The sequence below is a fragment of the Oncorhynchus gorbuscha genome, unplaced genomic scaffold (genome assembly GCF_021184085.1).
Source record: "Oncorhynchus gorbuscha isolate QuinsamMale2020 ecotype Even-year unplaced genomic scaffold, OgorEven_v1.0 Un_scaffold_3651, whole genome shotgun sequence".
In the NCBI taxonomy this organism is placed as follows: Eukaryota; Metazoa; Chordata; class Actinopteri; order Salmoniformes; family Salmonidae; genus Oncorhynchus; species Oncorhynchus gorbuscha.
The window spans coordinates 1-25000 of NW_025747841.1; the positions used below are offsets into that span (position 1 = coordinate 1).

Genomic DNA, 25000 nt, shown 5'->3' on the forward strand with positions numbered 1-25000 from the left:
TTATTATATATTATTATTATTATATAGTATTATTATATTATATAGTAATATTATTATTGTATATTATTATTATATATTATTAATATATATTATTATTATATATTATTATATATTATTATTATTACATAGTATTATTATATACTAGTAGATATATAAATCTCATATATTATTATTATTATATAGTATTATTATATAATATTATTATTATATATTATTATTATTATATATTATTATTATATATTATTATTATTATTATATATTATTATTATTATATATTATTATTATATATTATTATTATTATTATATATTATTATTATATATTATTATATACTATTAGATATATAAATATGTATTATTATTATTATATAGTATTATTATATAATATTATTATTATATATTATTATTATTATATATTATTATTATATAGTATTATTATATAATATTATTATTATATATTATTATTATTATATATTATTATTATATAGTATTATTATATATTATTATTATTATATATTATTATTATATATTATTATTATTATATAGTATTATTATATAATATTATTATTATATAGTATTATTATATAATATTATTATTATATATTATTATTATTATATATTATTCTTATTATTATATTATTATTATATAATATTATTATTATATATTATTATTATTATATAGTATTATTATATATTATTATTATTATTATATATTATTGTTATTATTATATTATTATTATATTATTATTATTATATATTATTATTATTATATATTATATATTATTATATATTATTATTATATATTATTATATATTATTATTATTATATATTATTATATACTAGTAGATATATAAATCTCATGTATTATTATTATGATATATTATTATTATATATATATATTATATATATTATATGATTTTGTACATGTTTTTTCTCTTTCTGTCCCTTCTTTACCCTCCAGCTGTCTATGTTGACATCGGAAAACTTGGTGAGCCTGTTGAAGTGTAAGCTGTCTGGTAACACCAGCCACTCAGCACAGATCTGGAAACTGTTCTTCTCTAAGGTCTCGGTGGTCCTGAACTCAGCCCTGGATCTCTTCTCCAACACCGTGAGATAAAACTCTTATCTATTCATATCACACTTAAACTGTACATATAAACGTACTGACTGACTATTACTGTATGTAGGTCTCCTCTTTTGATCGGACTTGTCTTTGGTTGTATTTTCCTACAAAGAAAAGGAGACATTACTTCCATACTACCAGTAGATCTGCCAGGGTCAAAATATGATTCTGAACGCCGACATTCAGTCATTTCCTGATAACGAAATTGTTTTGTTTTTTTAAACCATGTTCTCCAGACACTAGACCCCAGCTCTCCAGCAGTGTCCCAGGCCCTGGATGCTATAAGAGAGGTAAGGTTGGACAGCTTCAGCCTGGCTAGTCTCAGAGATGAGAAAATCATCAACCTCTGGTTCAACACCAGACTGCGTCCCTTCCTACCTGCACTGACTTCCTGTCCTGCCTCGGCACCAAGAACTTCAGCTGCTCCACCTACCAGACCTCGGCACCTATATATAATATAAGAACCTACCAGACCACTGCTCCTATATATAATATAATATCACCTACCAGACCACGTGACGTACTACCGTTACTATATATAATATAATATCACCTACCAGACCACGTACGTACTACCGTTACTATATATAATATAATATCACCTACCAGATACTACCGTTACTATATATAATATAATATCACCTACCAGACCACGTATCACCGTTACTATATATAATATAATATCACCTACCAGACCAAACGTACTACGTTACTATATATAATATAATATCACCTACCACGTACTACCGTTACTATATATAATATAATATCACCTACCAGACCACGTACGTACTACCGTTACTATATATAATATAATATCACCTACCAGACCACGTACGTACTACCGTTACTATATATAATATAACATCACCTACCAACGTACTACCGTTACTATATATAATATAACATCACCTACCAGACCACTTCGTACACCGTTACTATATATAATATAACATCACCTACCAGACCATATAATATAATATCACCTACCAGACCACGACGTACACCGTTACTATATATAATATAATATCACCTACCAGACCACGTACGTATCACTATACCGTTACTATATATAATATAATATCACCTACCAGACCACATTCACGTACTACCGTTACTATATATATATAATATAATATCACCTACCAGACCATGTTATAATATCACCTACCAGACCACGTATTTCGTACCGTTACTATATATAATATAATATCACCTACCAGACCACGTACGTACTATATTTATAATATCACCTACCAGACCACGTACCGTTACTATATATAATATAATATCACCTACCAGACCACGTACGTACTACCGTTATATATATATAATATAATATCACCTACCAGACCAGTACTACCGTTTATATATAATATAATATCACCTACCAGACCACGTACGTACTACCGTTACTATATATAATATAATATCATCTACCAGACCACGTACGTACTACCGTTACTATATATAATATAATATCACCTACCAGACCACGTATCACCTACCAGACCACGTACGTACTACCGTTACTATATATAATATAATATCACCTACCAGACCACGTACGTACTACCGTTACTATATATAATATAATATCACCTACCAGACCACGTACGTACTACCGTTACTATATATAATATAATATCACCTACCAGACCACGTACGTACTACCGTTACTATATATAATATAATATCACCTACCAGACCCACGTACTACCGTCGTACGTACTACCGTTACTATATATAATATAACATCACCTACCAGACCACGTACGTACTACCGTTACTATATATAATATAACATCACCTACCAGACCACGACGTACTTACCGTTACTATATATAATATAATATCACCTACCAGACCACGTACGTACTACCGTTACTATATATAATATAATATCACCTACCAGACCAGTACGTACTACCGTTACTATATATAATATAATATCACCTACCAGACCACGTACGTACTACCGTTACTATATATAATATAACATCACCTACCAGACCACGTACGTACTACCGTTACTATATATAATATAAATCATACCAGACCATGTTATAATATCACCTACCAGACCACGTACGTACTACCGTTACTATATATAATATAATATCACCTACCAGACCACGTACGTACTACCGTTACTATATATAATATAATATCACCTACCAGACCACGTACGTACTACCGTTACTATATATATAATATAATATCACCTACCAGACCACGTACGTACTACCGTTACTATATATAATATAATATCATCTACCAGACCACGTACGTACTACCGTTACTATATATAATATAATATCACCTACCAGACCACGTACGTACTACCGTTACTATATATAATATAATATCACCTACCAGACCACGTACGTACTACCGTTACTATATATAATATAATATCACCTACCAGACCACGTACGTACTACCGTTACTATATATAATATAATATCACCTACCAGACCACACGTACTACCGTTACTATATATAATATAATATCACCTACCAGACCACGTACTATATATAATATAACATCACCTACCAGACCACGTACGTACTACCGTTACTATATATAATATAATATCACCTACCAGACCACGTACGTACTACCGTTACTATATATAATATAATATCACCTACCAGACCATGTTATAATATCACCTACCAGACCATGTTATAATATCACCTACCAGACCATGTTATAATATCACATACCAGACCATGTTATAATATCACCTACCAGACCATGTTATAATATCACCTACCAGACCATGTTATAATATCACCTACCAGACCATGTTATAATATCACCTACCAGACCATGTTATAATATCACCTACCAGACCATGTTATAATATCACCTACCAGACCATGTTATAACATCACCTACCAGACCATGTTATAACATCACCTACCAGACCATGTTATAATATCACCTACCAGACCATGTTATAACATCACCTACCAGACCATGTTATAACATCACCTACCAGACCATGTTATAATATCACCTACCAGACCATGTTATAATATCACCTACCAGACCATGTTATAATATCACCTACCAGACCAGGTTATAATATCACCTACCAGACCACGTACGTATATAATATAACAAGGGAGTTTAGCATTTTAAATCATACCTCCAAGACATGCTAACCTCTCACCATTATAATAACAAGGGAGGTTAGCATTTAAATCATACCTCCAAGACATGCTAACCTCTCACCATTATAATAACAAGGGAGGTTAGCATTTTAAATCATACCTCCAAGACATGCTAACCTCTCACCATTATAATAACAAGGGAGGATAGCATTTGGGAGGGGGCGGTGATATTTGTGTGTCTGTAACTTTCTCTCTCATCACTATTCACAATTTTATTCAGGACTATCCATCATCACGGTCGCATCCACATTAATGTAGACATGTTTAGAAACATATTATATTCTTATTTATAATAAAAGAGACTCTAAAGTGACACAACACACTATTTACCAGTGATTTCTATTGGGTCCAAAATCATCTGAAACAATCAAAACAAACAGCAAATGTATCCAACAAGATTGTAGAGTCATGAGCTTTATGTGATCATCTGGTACTCGGAATATGGGACCAAATACTTACTACTTTAATACACATAGAGGTGAATTTGTCCCAATTCTTTTGGTCCCTTTAAAAGGGAGGGACTATGTACAAAATATGTTGTAATTTCTAAACGGTTCACCCCATGCAGATACAAATATCCTCAAATTTAAACCAGATGGTCTGCACTTTAAAAAGAAATCTCCAAATCCTGGTCTGCTGCATCAAATCTTACACTGCGACAACTCTTCATTGTGGAGATGATTGAGTTGTGTCCAAGAGATTTGCTCTGCAGCGATAATAACCTCTAACCCCTTTGTCTTTTCCCTCAGCGTTCAGATCCTGAGCAGCCACCACTCAGCCATGGACCAGTCCAGACAGATATCAGTCTATACTACCTACATAGAGGTCTTTCTTTCCAGGAACAACACAGCAGGTACTGACCAATAGGAACTGAGTCTCACCAGGTACTAACCAATAGGAACTGAGCCTCAGCAGATACTGACCAATAGGAACTGAGCCACAGCCGGTACTGACCAATAGGAGCAGAGCCACAGCCGGTACTGACCAATAGGACCAGAGCCACAGCCGGTACTGACCAATAGGAACTGAGCCACAGCTGGTACTGACCAATAAGAACTGAGCCTCATCATTTACTGACCAAAAGAAACTGAGCCACATCCGGTACTGACCAATAGGAACAGAGCCACAGCCGGTAGTGACCAATAGGAACTGAGCCACAGCTGGTACTAACCAATAAGAACTGAGCCTCATCAGGTACTGACCGATAGGAACTGAACCTCAGCAGGTACTGACCAATAAGAACTGAGCCTCATCAGGTACTGACCGATAGGAACTGAACCTCAGCAGGTACTGACCAATAAGAACTGAGCCTCATCAGGTACTGACCAATAAGAACTGAGCCTCAGCAGGTAACAAATCAAATCAAATGACACTGGTACTGACCAATAGAGTGGTGAGCCTGAAGGCGCATTACTTTTTCTATAGGCCCTGTTCCAAAGTAATGCCTTGTAGGGAAGAGAGGGTCATTTCAGACACAGCCGTTGTCAGTCAAACTGCTGTGTAAATAACACAAACACACTTCTGAAAGTGTTATCTGGAGAGTTACTATGGGATCTTCAATAGACTGGCACTGAAACACCAGCAGGGACTTTTCTCTAAATGTGTTCTCTCTAAATTTGTTGTCTAAATGTGTTGTCTAAATGTGTTCTCTCTAAATGTGTTCTCTCTAAATGTGTTGTCTAAATATGTTCTCTCTAAATGTGTTGTCTAAATGTGTTCTCTCTAAATGTGTTGTCTAAATGTGTTCTCTAAATGTGTTGTCTAAATGTGTTCTCTCTAAATGTGTTCTCTCTAAATGTGTTCTCTCTAAATGTGTTGTCTGTGTGTTCTCTCTAAATGTGTTGTCTGTGTGTTCTCTCTAAATGTATTGTCTGTGTGTTCTCTCTAAATGTGTTGTCTGTGTGTTCTCTCTAAATGTATTGTCTGTGTGTTCTCTCTAAATGTGTTGTCTGTGTGTTCTCTCTAAATGTGTTGTCTGTGTGTTCTCTCTAAATGTATTGTCTGTGTGTTCTCTCTAAATGTGTTGTCTGTGTGTTCTCTCTAAATGTGTTGTCTGTGTGTTCTCTCTAAATGTGTTGTCTGTGTGTTCTCTCTAAATGTATTGTCTGTGTGTTCTCTCTAAATGTATTGTCTGTGTGTTCTCTCTAAATGTGTTGTCTGTGTGTTCTCTCTAAATGTATTGTCTGTGTGTTCTCTCTAAATGTGTTGTCTGTGTGTTCTCTCTAAATGTATTGTCTGTGTGTTCTCTCTAAATGTGTTGTCTGTGTGTTCCCAGACCCCAGCTGTAGCTCTGACACCCTGAACAGTGGAGACTGGCTGCTGAAGAACTTCAGAGGATTCTCTGCCTTCGCCTCCTTCAAGGACATGCAGAGACTACTGGCCAGCTTCTCTGTGGTAACTGTCTGTTGTCCTGTTGTCCTGTGGCAATGGAATAGTGGAATAGTGTCTGTTGTTGTGTCTGTACTGCAGACGGATCTGTTACACCAGCTAACAGTGATAGTGTCTGTAATAATGTCTGTTGTTGTGTCTGTGCTGCAGACTGAACTGTTACACCAGCTAACAGTGATAGTGTCTGTAATAATGTTGTCTGTGGTTATAATGTGAGTTGTGTGTGTGCTGCAGACGGAGGCCCTGCCCCAGCTCACAGTGATAGTGTCTGTAATAATGTTGTCTGTGGTTATAATGTGAGTTGTGTGTGTGCTGCAGACGGAGGCCCTGCCCCAGCTAACAGTGATAGTGTCTGTAATAATGTTGTCTGTGGTTATAATGTGAGTTGTGTGTGTGCTGCAGACGGAGGCCCTGCCCCAGCTCACAGTGATAGTGTCTGTAATAATGTTGTCTGTGGTTATAATGTGAGTTGTGTGTGTGCTGCAGACGGAGGCCCTGCCCCAGCTCACAGTGATAGTGTCTGTAATAATGTTGTCTGTGGTTATAATGTGAGTTGTGTGTGTGCTGCAGACGGAGGCCCTGCCCCAGCTCACAGTGATAGTGTCTGTAATAATGTTGTCTGTGGTTATAATGTGAGATTGTGTGTGCTGCAGACGGAGGCCCTGCCCCAGCTCACAGTGATAGTGTCTGTAATAATGTTGTCTGTGGTTATAATGTGAGTTGTGTGTGTGCTGCAGACGGAGGCCCTGCCCCAGCTCACAGTGATAGTGTCTGTAATAATGTTGTCTGTGGTTATAATGTGAGTTGTGTGTGTGCTGCAGACGGAGGCCCTGCCCCAGCTCACAGTGATAGTGTCTGTAATAATGTTGTCTGTGGTTATAATGTGAGATGTGTGTGTGCTCACAGTGAGCTAGTGTCTGTCTGTAATAATGTTGTCTGTGGTTATTTATTTTTTTATATATTTTTTTCACCTTTATTTAACCAGGTAGGCTAGTTGAGAACAAGTTCTCATTTGCAGTGATACCTGGCCAAGATAAAAGCATAGCAGTGTGAACAGACAACACAGAGTTACACATGGAATAAACAATTAACAAGTCAGTAACACAGAAAAAAAAATGGGCAGTCTATATACAATGTGTGCAAAAGGCATGTAATAATAATACAGTTTTGCAGATAATGTGAGTTGTGTGTGTGCTGCAGACGGAGGCCCTGCCCCAGCTCACAGTGATAGTGTCTGTAATAATGTTGTCTGTGGTTATAATGTGAGTTGTGTGTGTGCTGCAGACGGAGGCCCTGCCCCAGCTCACAGTGAGACAGTTGGCAGAGGTGTCCTCTAGTCCAGACCAGCTCAGCTCTGCTGCAGACGTCACCATACTGATGAACTACGTACCCAACATCCTCTTCACTGACTTCTTCACGGACTTCTCTCTGGCCATCACCGTGAGACAAGCTCGTCTGTCTGTCTGTCTGTCTGTCTGTCTGTCTGTCTGTCTGTCTGTCTGTCTGTCTGTCTGTCTGTCTGTCTGTCTGTCTGTCTGTCTGTCTGTCTGTCTGTCTGTCTGTCTGTCTGTCTGTCTGTCTGTCTGTCTGTCTGTCTGTCTGTCTGTCTGTCTGTCTGTCTGTCTGTGTAGTCTCCATCACCGTGAGACAAGCTCGTCTGTCTGTCTGTCTGTCTGTCTGTCTGTCTGTCTGTCTGTCTGTCTGTCTGTCTGTCTGTCTGTCTGTCTGTCTGTCTGTCTGTCTGTCTGTCTGTCTGTCTGTGTAGTCTCCATCACCGTGAGACAAGCTCATCTGTCTGTCTGTCTGTCTGTCTGTCTGTCTGTCTGTCTGTCTGTCTGTCTGTCTGTCTGTCTGTCTGTCTGTCTGTCTGTCTGTCTGTCTGTCTGTCTGTCTGTCTGTCTGTGTAGTCTCCATCACCGTGAGACAAGCTCATCTGTCTGTCTGTCTGTCTGTCTGTCTGTCTGTCTGTCTGTCTGTCTGTCTGTCTGTCTGTCTGTCTGTCTGTCTGTCTGTCTGTCTGTCTGTCTGTCTGTCTGTCTGTCTGTCTCCATCACCGTGAGACAAGCTCGTCTGTCTGTCTGTCTGTCTGTCTGTCTGTCTGTCTGTCTGTCTGTCTGTCTGTCTGTCTGTCTGTCTGTCTGTCTGTCTGTCTGTCTGTCTGTCTGTCTGTCTGTGTAGTCTCCATCACCGTGAGACAAGCTCATCTATCTGTCTGTCTGTCTGTCTGTCTGTCTGTCTGTCTGTCTGTCTGTCTGTCTGTCTGTCTGTCTGTCTGTCTGTCTGTCTGTCTGTCTGTCTGTCTGTCTGTCTGTCTCCATCACCGTGAGACAAGCTCGTCTGTCTGTCTGTCTGTCTGTCTGTCTGTCTGTCTGTCTGTCTGTCTGTCTGTCTGTCTGTCTGTCTGTCTGTCTGTCTGTCTGTCTGTCTGTCTGTCTGTCTGTCTGTATGGAATAGGGGTGCCATTTGGACTATTATTCAACTATCTTCCATTATCTTTCTCTCTCTGCTACCCATCCTCTTCCTCTCTTACCTTTCCTGTCCCTTCCTCCTTTCATCTCCCTCCCTCCCTCCCTCCCTCCCTCCCTCCCTCCCTCCCCCTCCACCCCTCTCCCCTCCATCTCTACCCCCCCCCCCCCCTCACTCCCTCCCTCCCTCCCTCCCTCCACCCCTCTCCCCTCCATCTCTCTACCCCTCTCCCCTCCCTTCCTCCCTCCCTCCCTCTCTCCACCCCTCTCCCCTCCCTCTCTCCCCCCGTAGGGTCAAGAGTCTAAGTTCCCGGTGGCGGTACGTTCAGCCATGCTCCAGCAGGTGTTTGAACGCGGGAACCTATCAGACCGCTCTGTTAGCGACCAAGAAGTACTCACCTGGCTTCAGAGCAGGCTCCGCCCACTGCTGATCAACCTGTCCCCGCTTCATGTCGCCCCCCTCTTCAGTGTGGTCGCACAGAGGAACTGCAACATTGGACAGCAGCTGTAAGAGACGGACTGATCTTCACTGGGGATGTAGGGTTGCGTCCCGAATTGCAACCTATTCCTTATAAACTACGGTCACAAGTAGTGCACTACGTAGGGAATAGGGAGCCAATAGGGATGTATCACAGGGTGAAGTAGTGCACTACGTAGGGAATAGGGAGCCATTAGGGATGTATCACAGGGTAAAGTAGTGCACTATGTAGGGAATAGGGAGCCATTAGGGATGTATATTAGGGTAAAGTAGTGCACTACGTAGGGAATAGGGTGCCATTAGGGATGTATCACAGAGTAAAGTAGTGCACTACGTAGGGATTAGGGAGCCATTAGGGATGTATCACAGGGTAAAGTAGTGCACTACGTAGGGAATAGGGAGCCATTAGGAATGTATATTAGGGTAAAGTAGTGCACTACGTAGGGAATAGGGTGCCATTAGGGATGTATCACAGAGTAAAGTAGTGCACTACGTAGGGAATAGGGTGCCATTAGGAATGTATCACAGGGTAAAGTAGTGCACTACGTAGGGAATAGAAGTACCCTGAGTCAGTAGAGATGTTGATGTGCAGGGTGTATCTATCTTAAATCTTGCTCTATGTCACGTGAGACTGTAGAAGCATGTTTTCCTGTATCTTTGACTGATCTCAAAGTGTGTGGAGGGGTTGGGGGGGGGGGGGGGCTTTCTGTAATGCTCCCAAACAGTCACATGTCCTCTACTCCCCACCGTCCTTCCTACTGTTCTCCCACCCTGCCTCCCTCCCCCTGTTTCCAACTGAATAAAATGTTAAATGTACAAGATCCATGTTAGACGATAGTGTCACTCTCAGCAGCAGAGGAGAGGCAGCCATCTTGTATTTTGATGACGGGTATGTTTCATTTCTGACATGTTTGTCTCTCCAAGGGTGGAGGTGCTGAACGCCACCCTCCCTACACTTCAGGACAACACACAGAGAAACGTCTACGATCAAATCACCCTCTCCCTCCAAGGTACTGACCGACATCCACAACACATACACTGGAAATATAAATACTACAGTATACTATGAAACTATAAATACTACAGCATACTATGAAACTATAAATACTACAGCATACTATGAAACTATAAATACTACAGCATACTATGAAACTATAAATACTACAGCATACTATGAAACTATAAATACTACAGAATACTATGAAACTATAAATACTACAGAATACTATGAAACTATAAATACTACAGAATACTATGAAACTATAAATACTACAGAATACTATGAAACTATAAATACTACAGCATACTATGAAACTATAAATACTACAGCATACTATGAAACTATAAATACTACAGCATACTATGAAACTATAAATACTACAGCATACTATGAAACTATAAATACTACAGAATACTATGAAACTATAAATACTACAGCATACTATGAAACGATAAATACTACAGCATACTATGAAACTATAAATACTACAGCATACTATGAAACTATAAATACTACAGCATACTATGAAACTATAAATACTACAGCATACTATGAAACTATAAATACTACAGAATACTATGAAACTATAAATACTACAGCATACTATGAAACTATAAATACTACAGCATACTATGAAACTATAAATACTACAGAATATTATGAAACTATAAATACTACAGCATACTATGAAACTTGTCTTGCTGTAACACCAAAGCTCAACATTCGGTTTTTCATATTTTTATATCGTGATACAAAACCTACGACTCAAACAACTAACGATCGTATTTGTTGTCAGTTTGTAATATTGATTTTTGACCACAGAATTTCCCGTTAAGGATATTTAATTGACAGTCCTGTCCCTGCCCCCCTCCATAGGCTCTTCCCCACTCCGTTGCTATGGCGCAAACTACAACCACAGTTTCTATGGTTATCTGGAGAGTTCCTTCCTGGGTTTCGGCTTCCCCAACCTGACCACCTTCCTCTCCCTCATACCCCATAGCCAGATGGAACAGGTGAGGGGTGTGTGTGTGTGTGTGTGTGTGTGTGTGTGTGTGTGTGTGTGTGTGTGTGTGTGTGTGTGTGTGTGTGCGTGTGTGCGTGCGTGCGTGCGTGCGTGCGTGCGTGCGTGCGTGCGTGCGTGCGTGTGTGTGTGTGTATCACAGGAGGTTGGTGGCACCTTAATTGGGGAGGACGGGTTCATGGTAATGGCTGGAACGGAATTGGTCTAATGGTCTCAAATACATTAAACACATGGTTTCCATGGTTTCCATGATTCCAATCCATTTGCTCCGTTCCAGACATTATAGAGAGCCGTCCTCCCCTCAGCAGCCTCCACTGGTGTGTGTTTGAGACAATGCTTTAAGAGGACATAGATAAGGATGATGATGATGAAGGTGTGTGTGTTTGAGACAATGCTTTAAGAGGATATAGATAAGAATGATGATGATGATGATGAAGGTGTGTGTGTTTGAGACAATTCTTTATGAGGACATAGATAAGGATGATGACGATGAAGGTGTGTGTGTTTGAGACAATGCTTTAAGAGGATATAGATAAGGATGATGATGATGATGATGATGATGATGATGAAGGTGTGTGTGTTTGAGACAATGCTTTAAGAGGACATAGATAAGGATGATGATGATGAAGGTGTGTGTGTTTGAGACAATGCTTTAAGAGGATATAGATAAGGATGATGATGATGATGATGATGAAGGTGTGTGTGTTTGAGACAATTCTTTAAGAGGACATAGATAAGGATGATGATGATGAAGGTGTGTGTGTTTGAGACAATGCTTTAAGAGGACATAGACAAGGATGATGATGAAGGTGTGTGTGTTTCCTCATCTCTCTCTCTCTAGCTGGTGAACTCTCTGCCTGTCTCTGACCTGGGTCGTTTCCTGCGCCGCCCCAATGTTGTCGACGACGACACAAAACTCTGCCAGCTCTACAGCAACTACGCCAAGACCCCACTGTTCCTGGGGACTGTACGTACACACACGCACACACACACACACACACACACTCACTCACTCACTCACTCACTCACTCACTCACTCACTCACTCACTCACTCACACACACACACACACACACACACACACACACACACACACACACACACACACACACACACACACACACACACACACACACGCACACACGCACACACAGACACAGACACAGACACACGCACAATTACTGTGTTACCCGTGTGAAACTGCCACCCATTCACCAGAAAGAACACATCCCAGTTTCCTCTAAACCGCATTCATATGTAAGCAACTGGCCTGTCTCCCCCCCAGGAGAGTATCCCTGAGTCAGTGAGGCGATCCACACTGCCGTGTGTCTGGCCCCAGGCTCTCAGCAGCAGTCAGAGGTCAGAGGTCAACGCCTGGTTTGACCTGAGGCTGAAGAACTACCTGCCCTTCCTCACCAGGAGCCTGGTGACCTCCGCCGCTGTCCAGACCGCCCCTTGTCTGGCCTTCCAGAAACTGTAAGGGATTTTTCCCCCTCAAAAAATATATTTACTACGTATCTGTTTCCGATTTTATTGAAAGGGGACAGAAACCAGCTGAACGTCAGACAGAAGACTGGTGGGACCGGAATTACAATCCCGTGCAGGCAGGGATTTGCAGAGGACCGCGGCTTCCACCTGTTAGGACTTTTTACTGCGACTTGTTACCACGGGAACAACCCCTTACAAGGGCTTAGTACCGTCTGGTCTCACGGTAACAACCCCTTACAAGGGCTTAGTACCGTCTGGTCTCACGGGAACAACCCTTTACAAGGGCTTAGTACCGTCTGGTCTCACGGGAACAACCCTTTACAAGGGCTTAGTACCGTCTGGTCTCACGGGAACAACCCCTTTACAAGGGCTTAGTACCGTCTGGTCTCACGGGAACAACCCCTTTACAAGGGCTTAGTACCGTCTGGTCTCACGGGAACAACCCTTTACACGGGCTTAGTACCGTCTGGTCTCACGGGAACAACCCTTTACAAGGGCTTAGTACCGTCTGGTCTCACGGGAACAACCCCTTTACAAGGGCTTAGTACTGTCTGGTCTCACGGGAACAACCCCTTACAAGGGCTTAGTACCGTCTGGTCTCACGGGAACAACCCCTTTACAAGGGCTTAGTACTGTCTGGTCTCACGGGAACAACCCCTTACAAGGGCTTAGTACCGTCTGGTCTCACGGGAGCAACCCCTTAGTGTTGGTGGAACTCTTGTAGAAGAGTTTCATACGGGCCCGTGTTACACATTCTGTCTTTTTAATCCCCTCTGGTCTCAATGTTCGATATTGTGTTTTGACTTATTTTTCCCACAATGTCTACGTTTGACTTGATCTGTTGTAATGAATGTTGTTGTTTTTGTTGTTGTGTTTTTTTTAGCGTCTCAATTCTGGGGAGTTATAACTACAGCGCTGCAGACTTTGTGGAGAGAGATGTGTACAGGGAGACCATCAGGACGTATCTCACCTCAGGTCAGCCATTTTGTGCCACAGACCCGCCAGTTTCCATCAGAGCCATATATATGTCTATGTAACCGTCCTCCATGTTGGCTCTAAATGTTCCACGATCAAATCAAATTGTATTTGTCACAATGCACGCTGAATACAACAGGTGTAGACCTTTCAGTGAAATGCCCCTAATCAATGCAGGGAGTGGGGGGGGGGGCAATGGGCAAATAGCCTGGGTAGCCATTTGATTAGCTGTTCAGGAGTGTTATGTCTTGGGGGTAGAAGCTGTTTAGAAGCCTCTTGGACCTAGACATGGCACTCCGGTACCGCTTGCCGTGCGGTAGCAGAGAGAGCAGTCTATTACTAGGGTGGCTGGAGTCTTTGACAATTGTTAAGGCCTTCCTCTGACACTGCCCGGTATAGAAGTCCTGGATGGCAGGAAGCTTGGTCCCGGTGATGTTCGTGGTGATAACGTAGTAGTTTTAATTCTCACTATGATGTCATGGTTTGGGGAACTTTATATTGGTAATACTGAGAGAATGATACAGCTGGTCAACCACCTGTCATAACACTGCCATATCACTGCAACAACACTGCCATAACACTGCCACAAAACTGCCATAACGCTGTCATATCACTGCAACAACACTGCCACAACACTGCCATATCACTGCAACAACACTGCCATAACACTGCCACAACACTGCCATAACTCTGTCATATCACTGCAACAACACTGCCACAACACTGCCATATCACTGCAACAACACTGCCATAACACTGCCACAACACTGTCATAACACTGTCACTACATTGTCATTACACTGCCATATCACTGCAACAACACTGCCATAACACTGCCACAAAACTGCCATAACGCTGTCATATCACTGCAACAACACTGCCACAACACTGCCATATCACTGCAACAACACTGCCATAACACTGCCACAACACTGCCATAACTCTGTCATATCACTGCAACAACACTGCCACAACACTGCCACAACACTGCCATATCACTGCAACAACACTGCCATAACACTGCCACAACACTGCCATATCACTGCAACAACACTGCCATAACACTGCCACAACACTGTCATAACACTGTCACTACATTGTCATTACACTGCCATATCACTGCAACAACACTGCCATAACACTGCCACAACACTGCCATAACACTGTCACAACACTGTCATAACACTGTCACTACATTGTCATATCACTGTCATATCACTGCCACAACACTGCCACAACACTGCAATAACACTGCCCTAACACTGCCACAACACTGCCGTAACACTGCCACAACACTGTCATAATACTGCAATAACACTGCCACAACACTGCAATAACACTGCCCTAACACTGCCACAACACTGCCATAACACTGCCATAACACTGCCGTAACACTGCCCTAACACTGCCACAACACTGCAGTAACACTGCCGTAACACTGCCGCAACACTGCCACAACACTGCCACAACACTGCCACAACACTGTCATAACACTGCCATAACACTGCCATAACACTGCCATAACACTGCCACAACACTGAAGTAACACTGCCGTAACACTGCCATAACACTGCCATAACACTTTCATAACACTGCCATAACACTGCCATAACACTGTCACAACACTACCATAACACTGCAGCAACACTGCAGTAACACTGCCATAACACTGCCACAACACTGTCATAACACTGCAGTAACACTGCCATAACACTGGCATACCACTGCAATAACACTGCCACAACACTGTCACAACACTGTCATAACACTGCCACAACACTGTCACAACACTGGCATACCACTGCAATAACACTGCCACAACACTGCCATAACACTGCCATAACACTGCCATAAAACTGCCATAACACTGCCACAACACTGTCATAACACTGTCATAACACTGTCATAACACTGCCACAACACTGCCACAACACTGCAGTAACACTGCCACAACACTGCCACAACACTGCCACAACACTGCATAACACTGCCACAACACTGCCACAACACTGCCACAACACTGCCACAACACTGCATAACACTGCCACAACACTGCCACAACACTGCAGTAACACTGCCACAACACTGCAGTAACACTGCCACAACACTGCCACAACACTGCCACAACACTGCCACAACACTGCAGTAACACTGCCACAACACTGCAGTAACACTGCCACAACACTGCCACAACACTGCCACAACACTGTCATAACACTGTCATAACACTGCCACAACACTGCCACAACACTGCCACAACACTGCATAACACTGCCACAACACTGCCACAACACTGCCACAACACTGCCACAACACTGCATAACACTGCCACAACACTGCCACAACACTGCAGTAACACTGCCACAACACTGCAGTAACACTGCCACAACACTGCCACAACACTGCCACAACACTGCAGTAACACTGCCACAACACTGCCACAACACTGCCACAACACTGCCACAACACTGCCACAACACTGCAGTAACACTGCTTTACCAAATGTCTGTGGTGGCAACGTGTTTTGTCATTCTGTCTCCAGCGTCGGCTCCTAAGTGTTACAACACCAGTGATCCAGAGCTCAACTCAACAGCCTGGTTTGCTGAGAACATCGGACTCTTCATCACTTATCTCACCTTGGAAGACCTCAACACCTTCGGATCAGCGCAGGTACTGTACTGTGGTGTATAGACACACAAGACACACACACACACACACACACATATATATATATATATATACACACACACACACACACACACACATATACATTTAACATTTACATTTAAGTCATTTAGCAGACGCTCTTATCCAGAGCGACTTACAAATTGGTGCATTCACCTTATGACATCCAGTGGAACAACCACTTTACAATAGTGCATCTAAATATTTTAAGGGGGGGGAGGGGGGTGAGAAGGATTACTTTATCCTATCCTAGGTATTCCTTAAAGAGGTGGGGTTTCAGGTGTCTCCGGAAGGTGGTGATTGACTCCGCTGTCCTGGCGTCATGAGGGAGTTTGTTCCACCATTGGGGAGCCAGAGCAGCGAACAGTTTTGACTGAGCTGAGCGGGAACTGTACTTCCTCAGTGGTAGGGAGGCGAGCAGGCCAGAGGTGGATGAACGCAGTGCCCTTATTTGGGTGTAGGGCCTGATCAGAGCCTGGAGGTACTGAGGTGCCGTTCCCCTCACAGCTCCGTAGGCAAGCACCATGGTCTTGTAGCGGATGCGAGCTTCAACTGGAAGCCAGTGGAGAGAGCGGAGGAGCGGGGTGACGTGAGAGAACTTGGGAAGGTTGAACACTAGTCGGGCTGCGGCGTTCTGGATGAGTTGTAGGGGTTTAATGGCACAGGCAGGGAGCCCAGCCAACAGCGAGTTGCAGTAATCCAGACGGGAGATGACAAGTGCCTGGATTAGGACCTGCGCCGCTTCCTGTGTGAGGCAGGGTCGTACTCTGCGGATGTTGTAGAGCATGAACCTACAGGAACGGGCCACCGCCTTGATGTTAGTTGAGAACGACAGTTTGTTGTCCAGGATCACGCCAAGGTTCTTAGCGCTCTGGGAGGAGGACACAATGGAGTTGTCAACCGTGATGGCGAGATCATGGAACGGGCAGTCCTTCCCCGGGAGGAAGAGCAGCTCCGTCTTGCCGAAGTTCAGCTTGAGGTGGTGATCCGTCATCCACACTGATATGTCTGCCAGACATGCAGAGATGCGATTCGCCACCTGGTCATCAGAAGGGGGAAAGGAGAAGATTAATTGTGTGTCGTCTGCATAGCAATGATAGGAGAGACCATGTGAGGTTATGACAGAGCCAAGTGACTTGGTGTATAGCGAGAATAGGAGAGGGCCTAGAACAGAGCCCTGGGGGACACCAGTGGTGAGAGCGCGTGGTGAGGAGACAGATTCTCGCCACGCCACCTGGTAGGAGCGACCTGTCAGGTAGGACGCAATCCAAGCGTGGGCCGCGCCGGAGATGCCCAACTCGGAGAGGGTGGAGAGGAGGATCTGATGGTTCACAGTATCGAAGGCAGCCGATAGGTCTAGAAGGATGAGAGCAGAGGAGAGAGAGTTAGCTTTAGCGGTGCGGAGCGCCTCCGTGATACAGAGAAGAGCAGTCTCAGTTGAATGACTAGTCTTGAAACCTGACTGATTTGGATCAAGAAGGTCATTCTGAGAGAGATAGCGGGAGAGCTGACCAAGGACGGCACGTTCAAGAGTTTTGGAGAGAAAAGAAAGAAGGGATACTGGTCTGTAGTTGTTGACATCGGAGGGATCGAGTGTAGGTTTTTTCAGAAGGGGTGCAACTCTCGCTCTCTTGAAGACGGAAGGGACGTAGCCAGCGGTCAGGGATAAGTTGATGAGCGAGGTGAGGTAAGGGAGAAGGTCTCCGGAAATGGTCTGGAGAAGAGAGGAGGGGATAGGGTCGAGCGGGCAGGTTGTTGGGCGGCCGGCCGTCACAAGACGCGAGATTTCATCTGGAGAGAGAGGGGAGAAAGAGGTCAGAGCACAGGGTAGGGCAGTGTGAGCAGAACCAGTGGTGTTGTTTGACTTAGCAAACGAGGATCGGATGTCGTCGATCTTCTTTTCAAAATGGTTGACGAAGTCATCTGCAGAGAGGGAGGAGGGGGAGGGGGAGGAGGATTCAGGAGGGAGGAGAATGTGGCAAAGAGCTTCCTAGGGTTAGAGGCAGATGCTTGGAATTTAGAGTGGTAGAAAGTGGCTTTAGCAGCAGAGACAGAGGAGGAAAATGTAGAGAGGAGGGAGTGAAAGGATGCCAGGTCCGCAGGGAGGCGAGTTTTCCTCCATTTCCGCTCGGCCTTCCGGAGCCCTGTTCTGTGAGCTCGCATTGAGTCGTCAAGCCACGGAGCGGGAGGGGAGGACCGAGCCGGCCTGGAAGATAGGGGACATAGAGAGTCAAAGGATGCAGAAAGGGAGGAGAGGAGGGTTGAGGAGGCAGAATCAGGAGATAGGTTGGAGAAGGTTTGAGCAGAGGGAAGAGATGATAGGATGGAAGAGGAGAGAGTAGCGGGGGAGAGAGAGCGAAGGTTGGGACGGCGCGATACCATCCGAGGAGGGGCAGTGTGGGAAGTGTTGGATGAGAGCGAGAGGGAAAAGGATACAAGGTAGTGGTCGGAGACTTGGAGGGGAGTTGCAATGAGGTTAGTGGAAGAACAGCATCTAGTAAAGATGAGGTCGAGCGTATTGCCTGCCTTGTGAGTAGGGGGAAGGTGAGAGGGTGAGGACAAAAGAGGAGAGGAGTGGAAAGAAGGAGGCAGAGAGGAATGAGTCAAAGGTAGACGTGGGGAGGTTAAAGTCGCCCAGAACTGTGAGAGGTGAGCCGTCCTCAGGAAAGGAGCTTATCAAGGCATCAAGCTCATTGATGAACTCTCCGAGGGGACCTGGAGGGCGATAAATGATAAGGATGTTAAGCTTGAAAGGGCTGGTAACTGTGACAGCATGAAATTCAAAGGAGGCGATAGACAGATGGGTAAGGGGAGAAAGAGAGAATGACCACATGGGAGAGATAAGGATCCCTATGCCACCACCCCGCTGACCAGAAGCTCTCGGGGTGTGCGAGAACACGTGGGCGGACGAAGAGAGAGCAGTAGGAGTAGCAGTGTTATCTGTGGTGATCCATGTTTCTGTCAGTGCCAAGAAGTCGAGGGACTGGAGGGAGGCATAGGCTGAGATGAACTCTGCCTTGTTGGCTGCAGATCGGCAGTTCCAGAGGCTACCGGAGACCTGGAACTCCACGTGGGTCGTGCGCGCTGGGACCACCAGATTAGGGTGGCAGCGGCCACGCGGTGTGGAGCGTTTGTATGGTCTGTGCAGAGAGGAGAGAACAGGGATAGACAGACACATAGTTGACAGGCTACAGAAGAGGCTACGCTAATGCAAGGAGATTGGGATGACAAGTGGACTACACGTCTCGAATGTTCAGAAAGTTAAGCTTACGTAGCAAGAATCTTATTGACTAAAATTATTAAAAATGATACAGTACTGCTGAAGTAGGCTAGCTGGCAGTGGCTGCGTTGTTGACTTTGTAGGCTAGCTGACAGTGGCTGCGTTGTTGACACTACACTAATCAAGTCGTTCCGTTGAGTGTAGTAGTTTCTACAGTGCTGCTATTCGGGGCTAGCTGGCTAGCTAGCAGTGTTGATTACGTTACGTTGCGTTAAAAGAACGACAATAGCTGGCTAGCTAACCTAGAAAATCGCTCTAGACTACACAATTATCTTTGATACACAGACGGCTATGTAGCTAGCTATGTAGCTAGCTACGATCAAACAAATCAAACCGTTGTGCTGTAATGAAATGAAATGAAAAATGTGATACTACCTGTGGAGCGAAGCGGAATGCGACCGGGTTGTTGAGTGCGGAAGTTCTATTCAGTAGACGTTGGCTAGCTGTTGGCTAGCTAGCAGTGTCTCCTACGTTAAGGACGACAAATAGCTGGCTAGCTAACCTCGGTAAATTAAGATAATCACTCTAAGACTACACGCTCTAAACTACACAATTATTTTGGATACGAAGACAGCAAAGACAACTATGTAGCTAGCTAACACTACACTAATCAAGTCGTTCAGTTGAGTGTAATAGTAATAGTAATATATACATACACACACACACACACATATATACATACACACACACACACACACATATACATACACACACACACACACAGCTTCTACTTGAGAATCATTGAAAAAGGATGAATTTCCAAATATCAAATTGCTAATTGAGTTTACTTCCTGAATTGACTGCTTTCAATTCAAATTGGCACGAACCTGGAATGAATGTCATGGTATTAATCCCTGTGTGTGTCCCTCCTCCTCCTCTTCCTCCTCCCCCTCCTCCTCTTTCACTTCCTCCCCATCTTATTCCTCTTCTTCCTCTTCCTTCTCCTCCTCCTCCTCCTCCTCCTCCTCCTCCTCCTCCTCCTCCTCCTCCTCCTCCTCCTCCTCCTCCTCCTCCTCCTCCTCCTCCTCCTCCTCCTCCTCCTCCTCCTCCTCATCCTCCTCCACCTCCTCTTCTTCCCCTCCTCCTCCACCTCCTCTTCCTCCTCCTCCTCCTCCTCCTCCTCCTCCTCCTCCTCCTCCTCCTCCTCCTCCTCCTCCTCCTCCTCCTCCTCCTCCTCTTCTTCCTCTTCCTCCTCCTCCTCCTCCTCATCCTCCTCCCCCTCCTCCTCTTCCTCCTCCCAGGTGTTGCAGGTGTTCACAGTGAACCTGGTGAACATAGGTCTACTGAACTCCACTAGCCTGCCCCAGAACCTCACTGACTACTACACATCACTGGTCTACCTACAGGACAGCAACTTCAACCCTCTGTTGTGAGTCTGTCTGTCTGTCTGTCTGTCTGTCTGTCTGTCTGTCTGTCTGTCTGTCTGTCTGTCTGTCTGTCTGTCTGTCTGTCTGTCTGTCTGTCTGTCTGTCTGTCTGTCTGTCTGTCTGTCTGTCTGTCTGTCTGTCTGTCTGTCTGTCTGTCTGTCTGTCTGTCTCTGTCTCTGTCTCTGTCTCTGTCTCTGTCTCTGTCTCTCTCTCTCTCTCTCCTGTCTGTGAGTCTGTCTGTCTGTCTCTGTCTGTCTCTCTCTCTCTCTCGCTCTCGTCTCTCTCTCTCTCTCCTGTCTCTATGTGAGTCTCTCTCTCTCCTCTTTCTCTTTCTGTCTCTCTCTGTCTCTCTGTGTCTCTCTCGCTGTTTCTCTCCTGTCTATCTGTCTGCATGGGTCTGTCTCTGTCTATCTGTCTGCCCGTCTCTCTCTCTCTCTCTCTCTCTCAATTCAATTCAATTCAAGGGGCTTTATTGGCATGGGAAAGATATGTTAACATTGCCAAAGCAAGTGAGGTAATACCTCTTCTTGTGGCAACAGGTCACAAATCTTGCTGCTGTGATGGAACACTGGTATTTCTCTCTCTCTCTCTCTCTCTCTCTCTCTCTCTCTCTCTCTCTCTCTCTCTCTCTCTCTCTCTCTCTCTCTCTCTCTCTCTCTCTCTCTCTCTCTCTGTCTCTCTCTCTCTCTCTGTCTGTCTCTCTCTCTCTCTGTCTCTCTCTCTGTCTCTCTCTCTGTCTCTCTCTCTCTCTCTCTCTCTCTCTCTCTCTCTCTCTCTCTCTCTCTCTCTCTCTCTCTCTCTCTCTCTCTCGCTCTCTCTCTCTTTCTCTCTCTGTCTCTGTCTCTGTCTGCCTGGGTCTGTCTATCTGCCTGGGTCTGTCTGTGAGTGTGTCTGTCTGTCTTGCTCACACACTCACTCACTCACTCACTCACTCACTCACTCACTCACTCACTCACGCACTCACTCTATTTCTCTCTCTCTATTTAATTCTCTCTTTCTGTTTCTCTCTCTCGCTCCCTGAAACAAACTTGTTAACATGTCAACTACAATCCCACATAATATTACCCCCCCCCTCTCTCCAGCCTTCCTCTGTTGTTTCGATGTGTGGCCCCAGGGCCAGCCTTCAGACAGCTGGACGCTGAGCAGAGCATGATCCTTCTACACAACCTGACTACACTGTGTAGAGACCTGGACCCACAGGTAACACACACGCGCGCGCACACACACACACACACACACACACACACACACACACACACACACACACACACACACACACACACACACACACACACACACACACACACACACACACACACACACACACACACACACACACACACACAGACACACACGCATACACACACACATACACACACACACGCATTCACACACACAGACACACACACGCATATACACACACACACAAACACACACACCCACACATAGAAACACACACATACATTCATACACAGACACACAGACACAGACACACACACAGACAAACACACAGACACACACACACAGACACACAAACTGTACATTAACCCTCGCTGTGTGTTCTCTGCAGGTGTCTGCAGCTCTAGCAGCTAACATGGGAGACAACATAAACAGCAACACCATCGCTGCCCTCGGCAGAGAGAGTACAGGTCTATCTGAGGGTCAGATCACCATGGCACCCGCCAGCGTTCTGTGGGCTTCCTTCAGCATTCTGAGCACTGTGATTGGCTGGAACCAGGGCCAGGCCATGGCCATCATCCAATCACTGATGCTGTCAGGAGCCGTGAAGGTAACCTAGTTTATCACCTAGGACTGGTTGTTGTTGCTGGTGGTTAGTGAATCACATAGTATTGGTTGTTGTTGTGGTAGTTAATCACCTAGTACTGGTTGTTTTTGGTAGTTAGTTAATCACCTAGTACTGGTTGTTGTTGGTAGTTAGTTAATCACCTAGTACTGGTTGTTGTTGTGGTAGTTAATCACCTAGTACTGGTTGTTGTTGGTAGTTAGTTAATCACCTAGTACTGGTTGTTGTTGTGGTAGTTAATCACCTAGTACTGGTTGTTGTTGTGGTAGTTAGTTAATCACCTAGTACTGGTTGTTGTTGTGGTAGTTAATCACCTAGTACTGGTTGTTTTTGTGGTCGTTAGTTAATCACCTAGTACTGGTTGTTGTTGCTGGTAGTTAGTTAATCACCTAGTACTGGTTGTTGCTGGTAGTTAGTTAATCACCTTGTACTGGTTGTTGTTGCTGGTAGTTAGTTAATCACCTTGTACTGGTTGTTGTTGTTGTGGTAGTTAGTTAATCACCTAGTACTGGTTGTTGCTGGTAGTTAGTTAATCACCTAGTACTGGTTGTTGTTTTGGTATTTTATCACCTAGTACTGGTTGTTGTTGGTAGTTAGTTAATCACCTAGTACTGGTTGTTGTTGGTAGTTAGTTAATCACCTTGTACTGGTTGTTGTTGTGGTAGTTAGTTAATCACCTAGTACTGGTTGTTGCTGGTAGTTAGTTAATCACCTAGTACTGGTTGTTGTTAGTAGTTAGTTAATCACCTAGTACTGGTTGTTGCTGGTAGTTAGTTAATCACCGAGTACTAGTTGTGGGTCCTTCTGTAGCTCAGTTGGTAGAGCATGGCGCTTGTAACGCCAGGGTAGTGGGTTCGATCCCCGCGACCACCCATACGTAGAATGTATGCACACATGACTGTAAGTCGCTTTGGATAAAAGCGTCTGCTAAATGGCATATATTATTATTATTATATATATTGTTGTGGTAGTTAGTTAATCACCTAGTACTGGTTGTTGTTATGGTAGTTAGTTAATCACATAGTACTGGTTGTTGTTTTGGTATTTTATCACCTAGTACTGGTTGTTGTTGGTAGTTAGTTAATCACCTAGTACTGGTTGTTGTTATGGTAGTTAGTTAATCACATAGTACTGGTTGTTGTTTTGGTATTTTATCACCTAGTACTGGTTGTTGTTGGTAGTTAGTTAATCACCTAGTACTAGTTGTTGTTGTTATGGTAGTTAGTTAATCACATAGTACTGGTTGTTGTTTTGGTATTTTATCACCTAATACTGGTTGTTGTTGGTAGTTAGTTAATCACCTAGTACTAGTTGTTGTTGTTGGTAGTTAGTTAATCACCAAGTACTGGTTGTTGTTGTTGTTTGATAATATCGTAGAATCTGTACTTTAATCATTATTCTGTCGTCGTTCACCATTTTCATCCTTTTGATCAGATGATCAGAACCTTCCTTCGTTTGTTTCATACACTCATCCGTGTTGTCGTTTTCATCTCTACTTCCTGTCAGATCAACAGCGCATCCACCTTGACAGCGCTGGGTTCCCTGGTGACCGGTGTTCCCTCGGCAACCTTAGGCAGCATCAGCGGCACAGAACTCCTCTACGCGTCCCAGGATGCCACATTCATAACATACATGCAGACCGCCCCGACGATCTTAATCCAGACTTTCGTCACTCAGGTACTGTGTCGCAGTTAAAGTCTTCTTCACTTAACCTTTTGGTTCCTACTATGAGAACTGTTGATTATTT

At 43.8% G+C, this 25000-nt stretch overlaps 1 protein-coding gene across 1 annotated transcript in view; it reads left to right on the top strand.

Annotated features, from left to right (window-relative positions):
- Positions 1-1626: 1626 nt before the first annotated feature.
- LOC124028034 overlaps positions 1627-25000 on the top strand; it is a gene marked incomplete at its 3' end in the record, with an annotated part of 43594 nt that continues 20220 nt past the window's right edge. The window contains exons 1-15 of the mRNA XM_046340200.1: positions 1627-1635; positions 5053-5156; positions 6579-6697; positions 7976-8131; positions 9449-9663; positions 10559-10644; positions 11511-11647; positions 12497-12622; positions 12940-13130; positions 14026-14117; positions 16660-16787; positions 21324-21451; positions 22532-22649; positions 23020-23238; positions 24760-24930. Coding sequence (XP_046196156.1) covers positions 5084-5156; positions 6579-6697; positions 7976-8131; positions 9449-9663; positions 10559-10644; positions 11511-11647; positions 12497-12622; positions 12940-13130; positions 14026-14117; positions 16660-16787; positions 21324-21451; positions 22532-22649; positions 23020-23238; positions 24760-24930 — 1959 coding nt within the window. The remainder of the gene's footprint in view (positions 1636-5052; positions 5157-6578; positions 6698-7975; positions 8132-9448; positions 9664-10558; positions 10645-11510; positions 11648-12496; positions 12623-12939; positions 13131-14025; positions 14118-16659; positions 16788-21323; positions 21452-22531; positions 22650-23019; positions 23239-24759; positions 24931-25000) is intronic.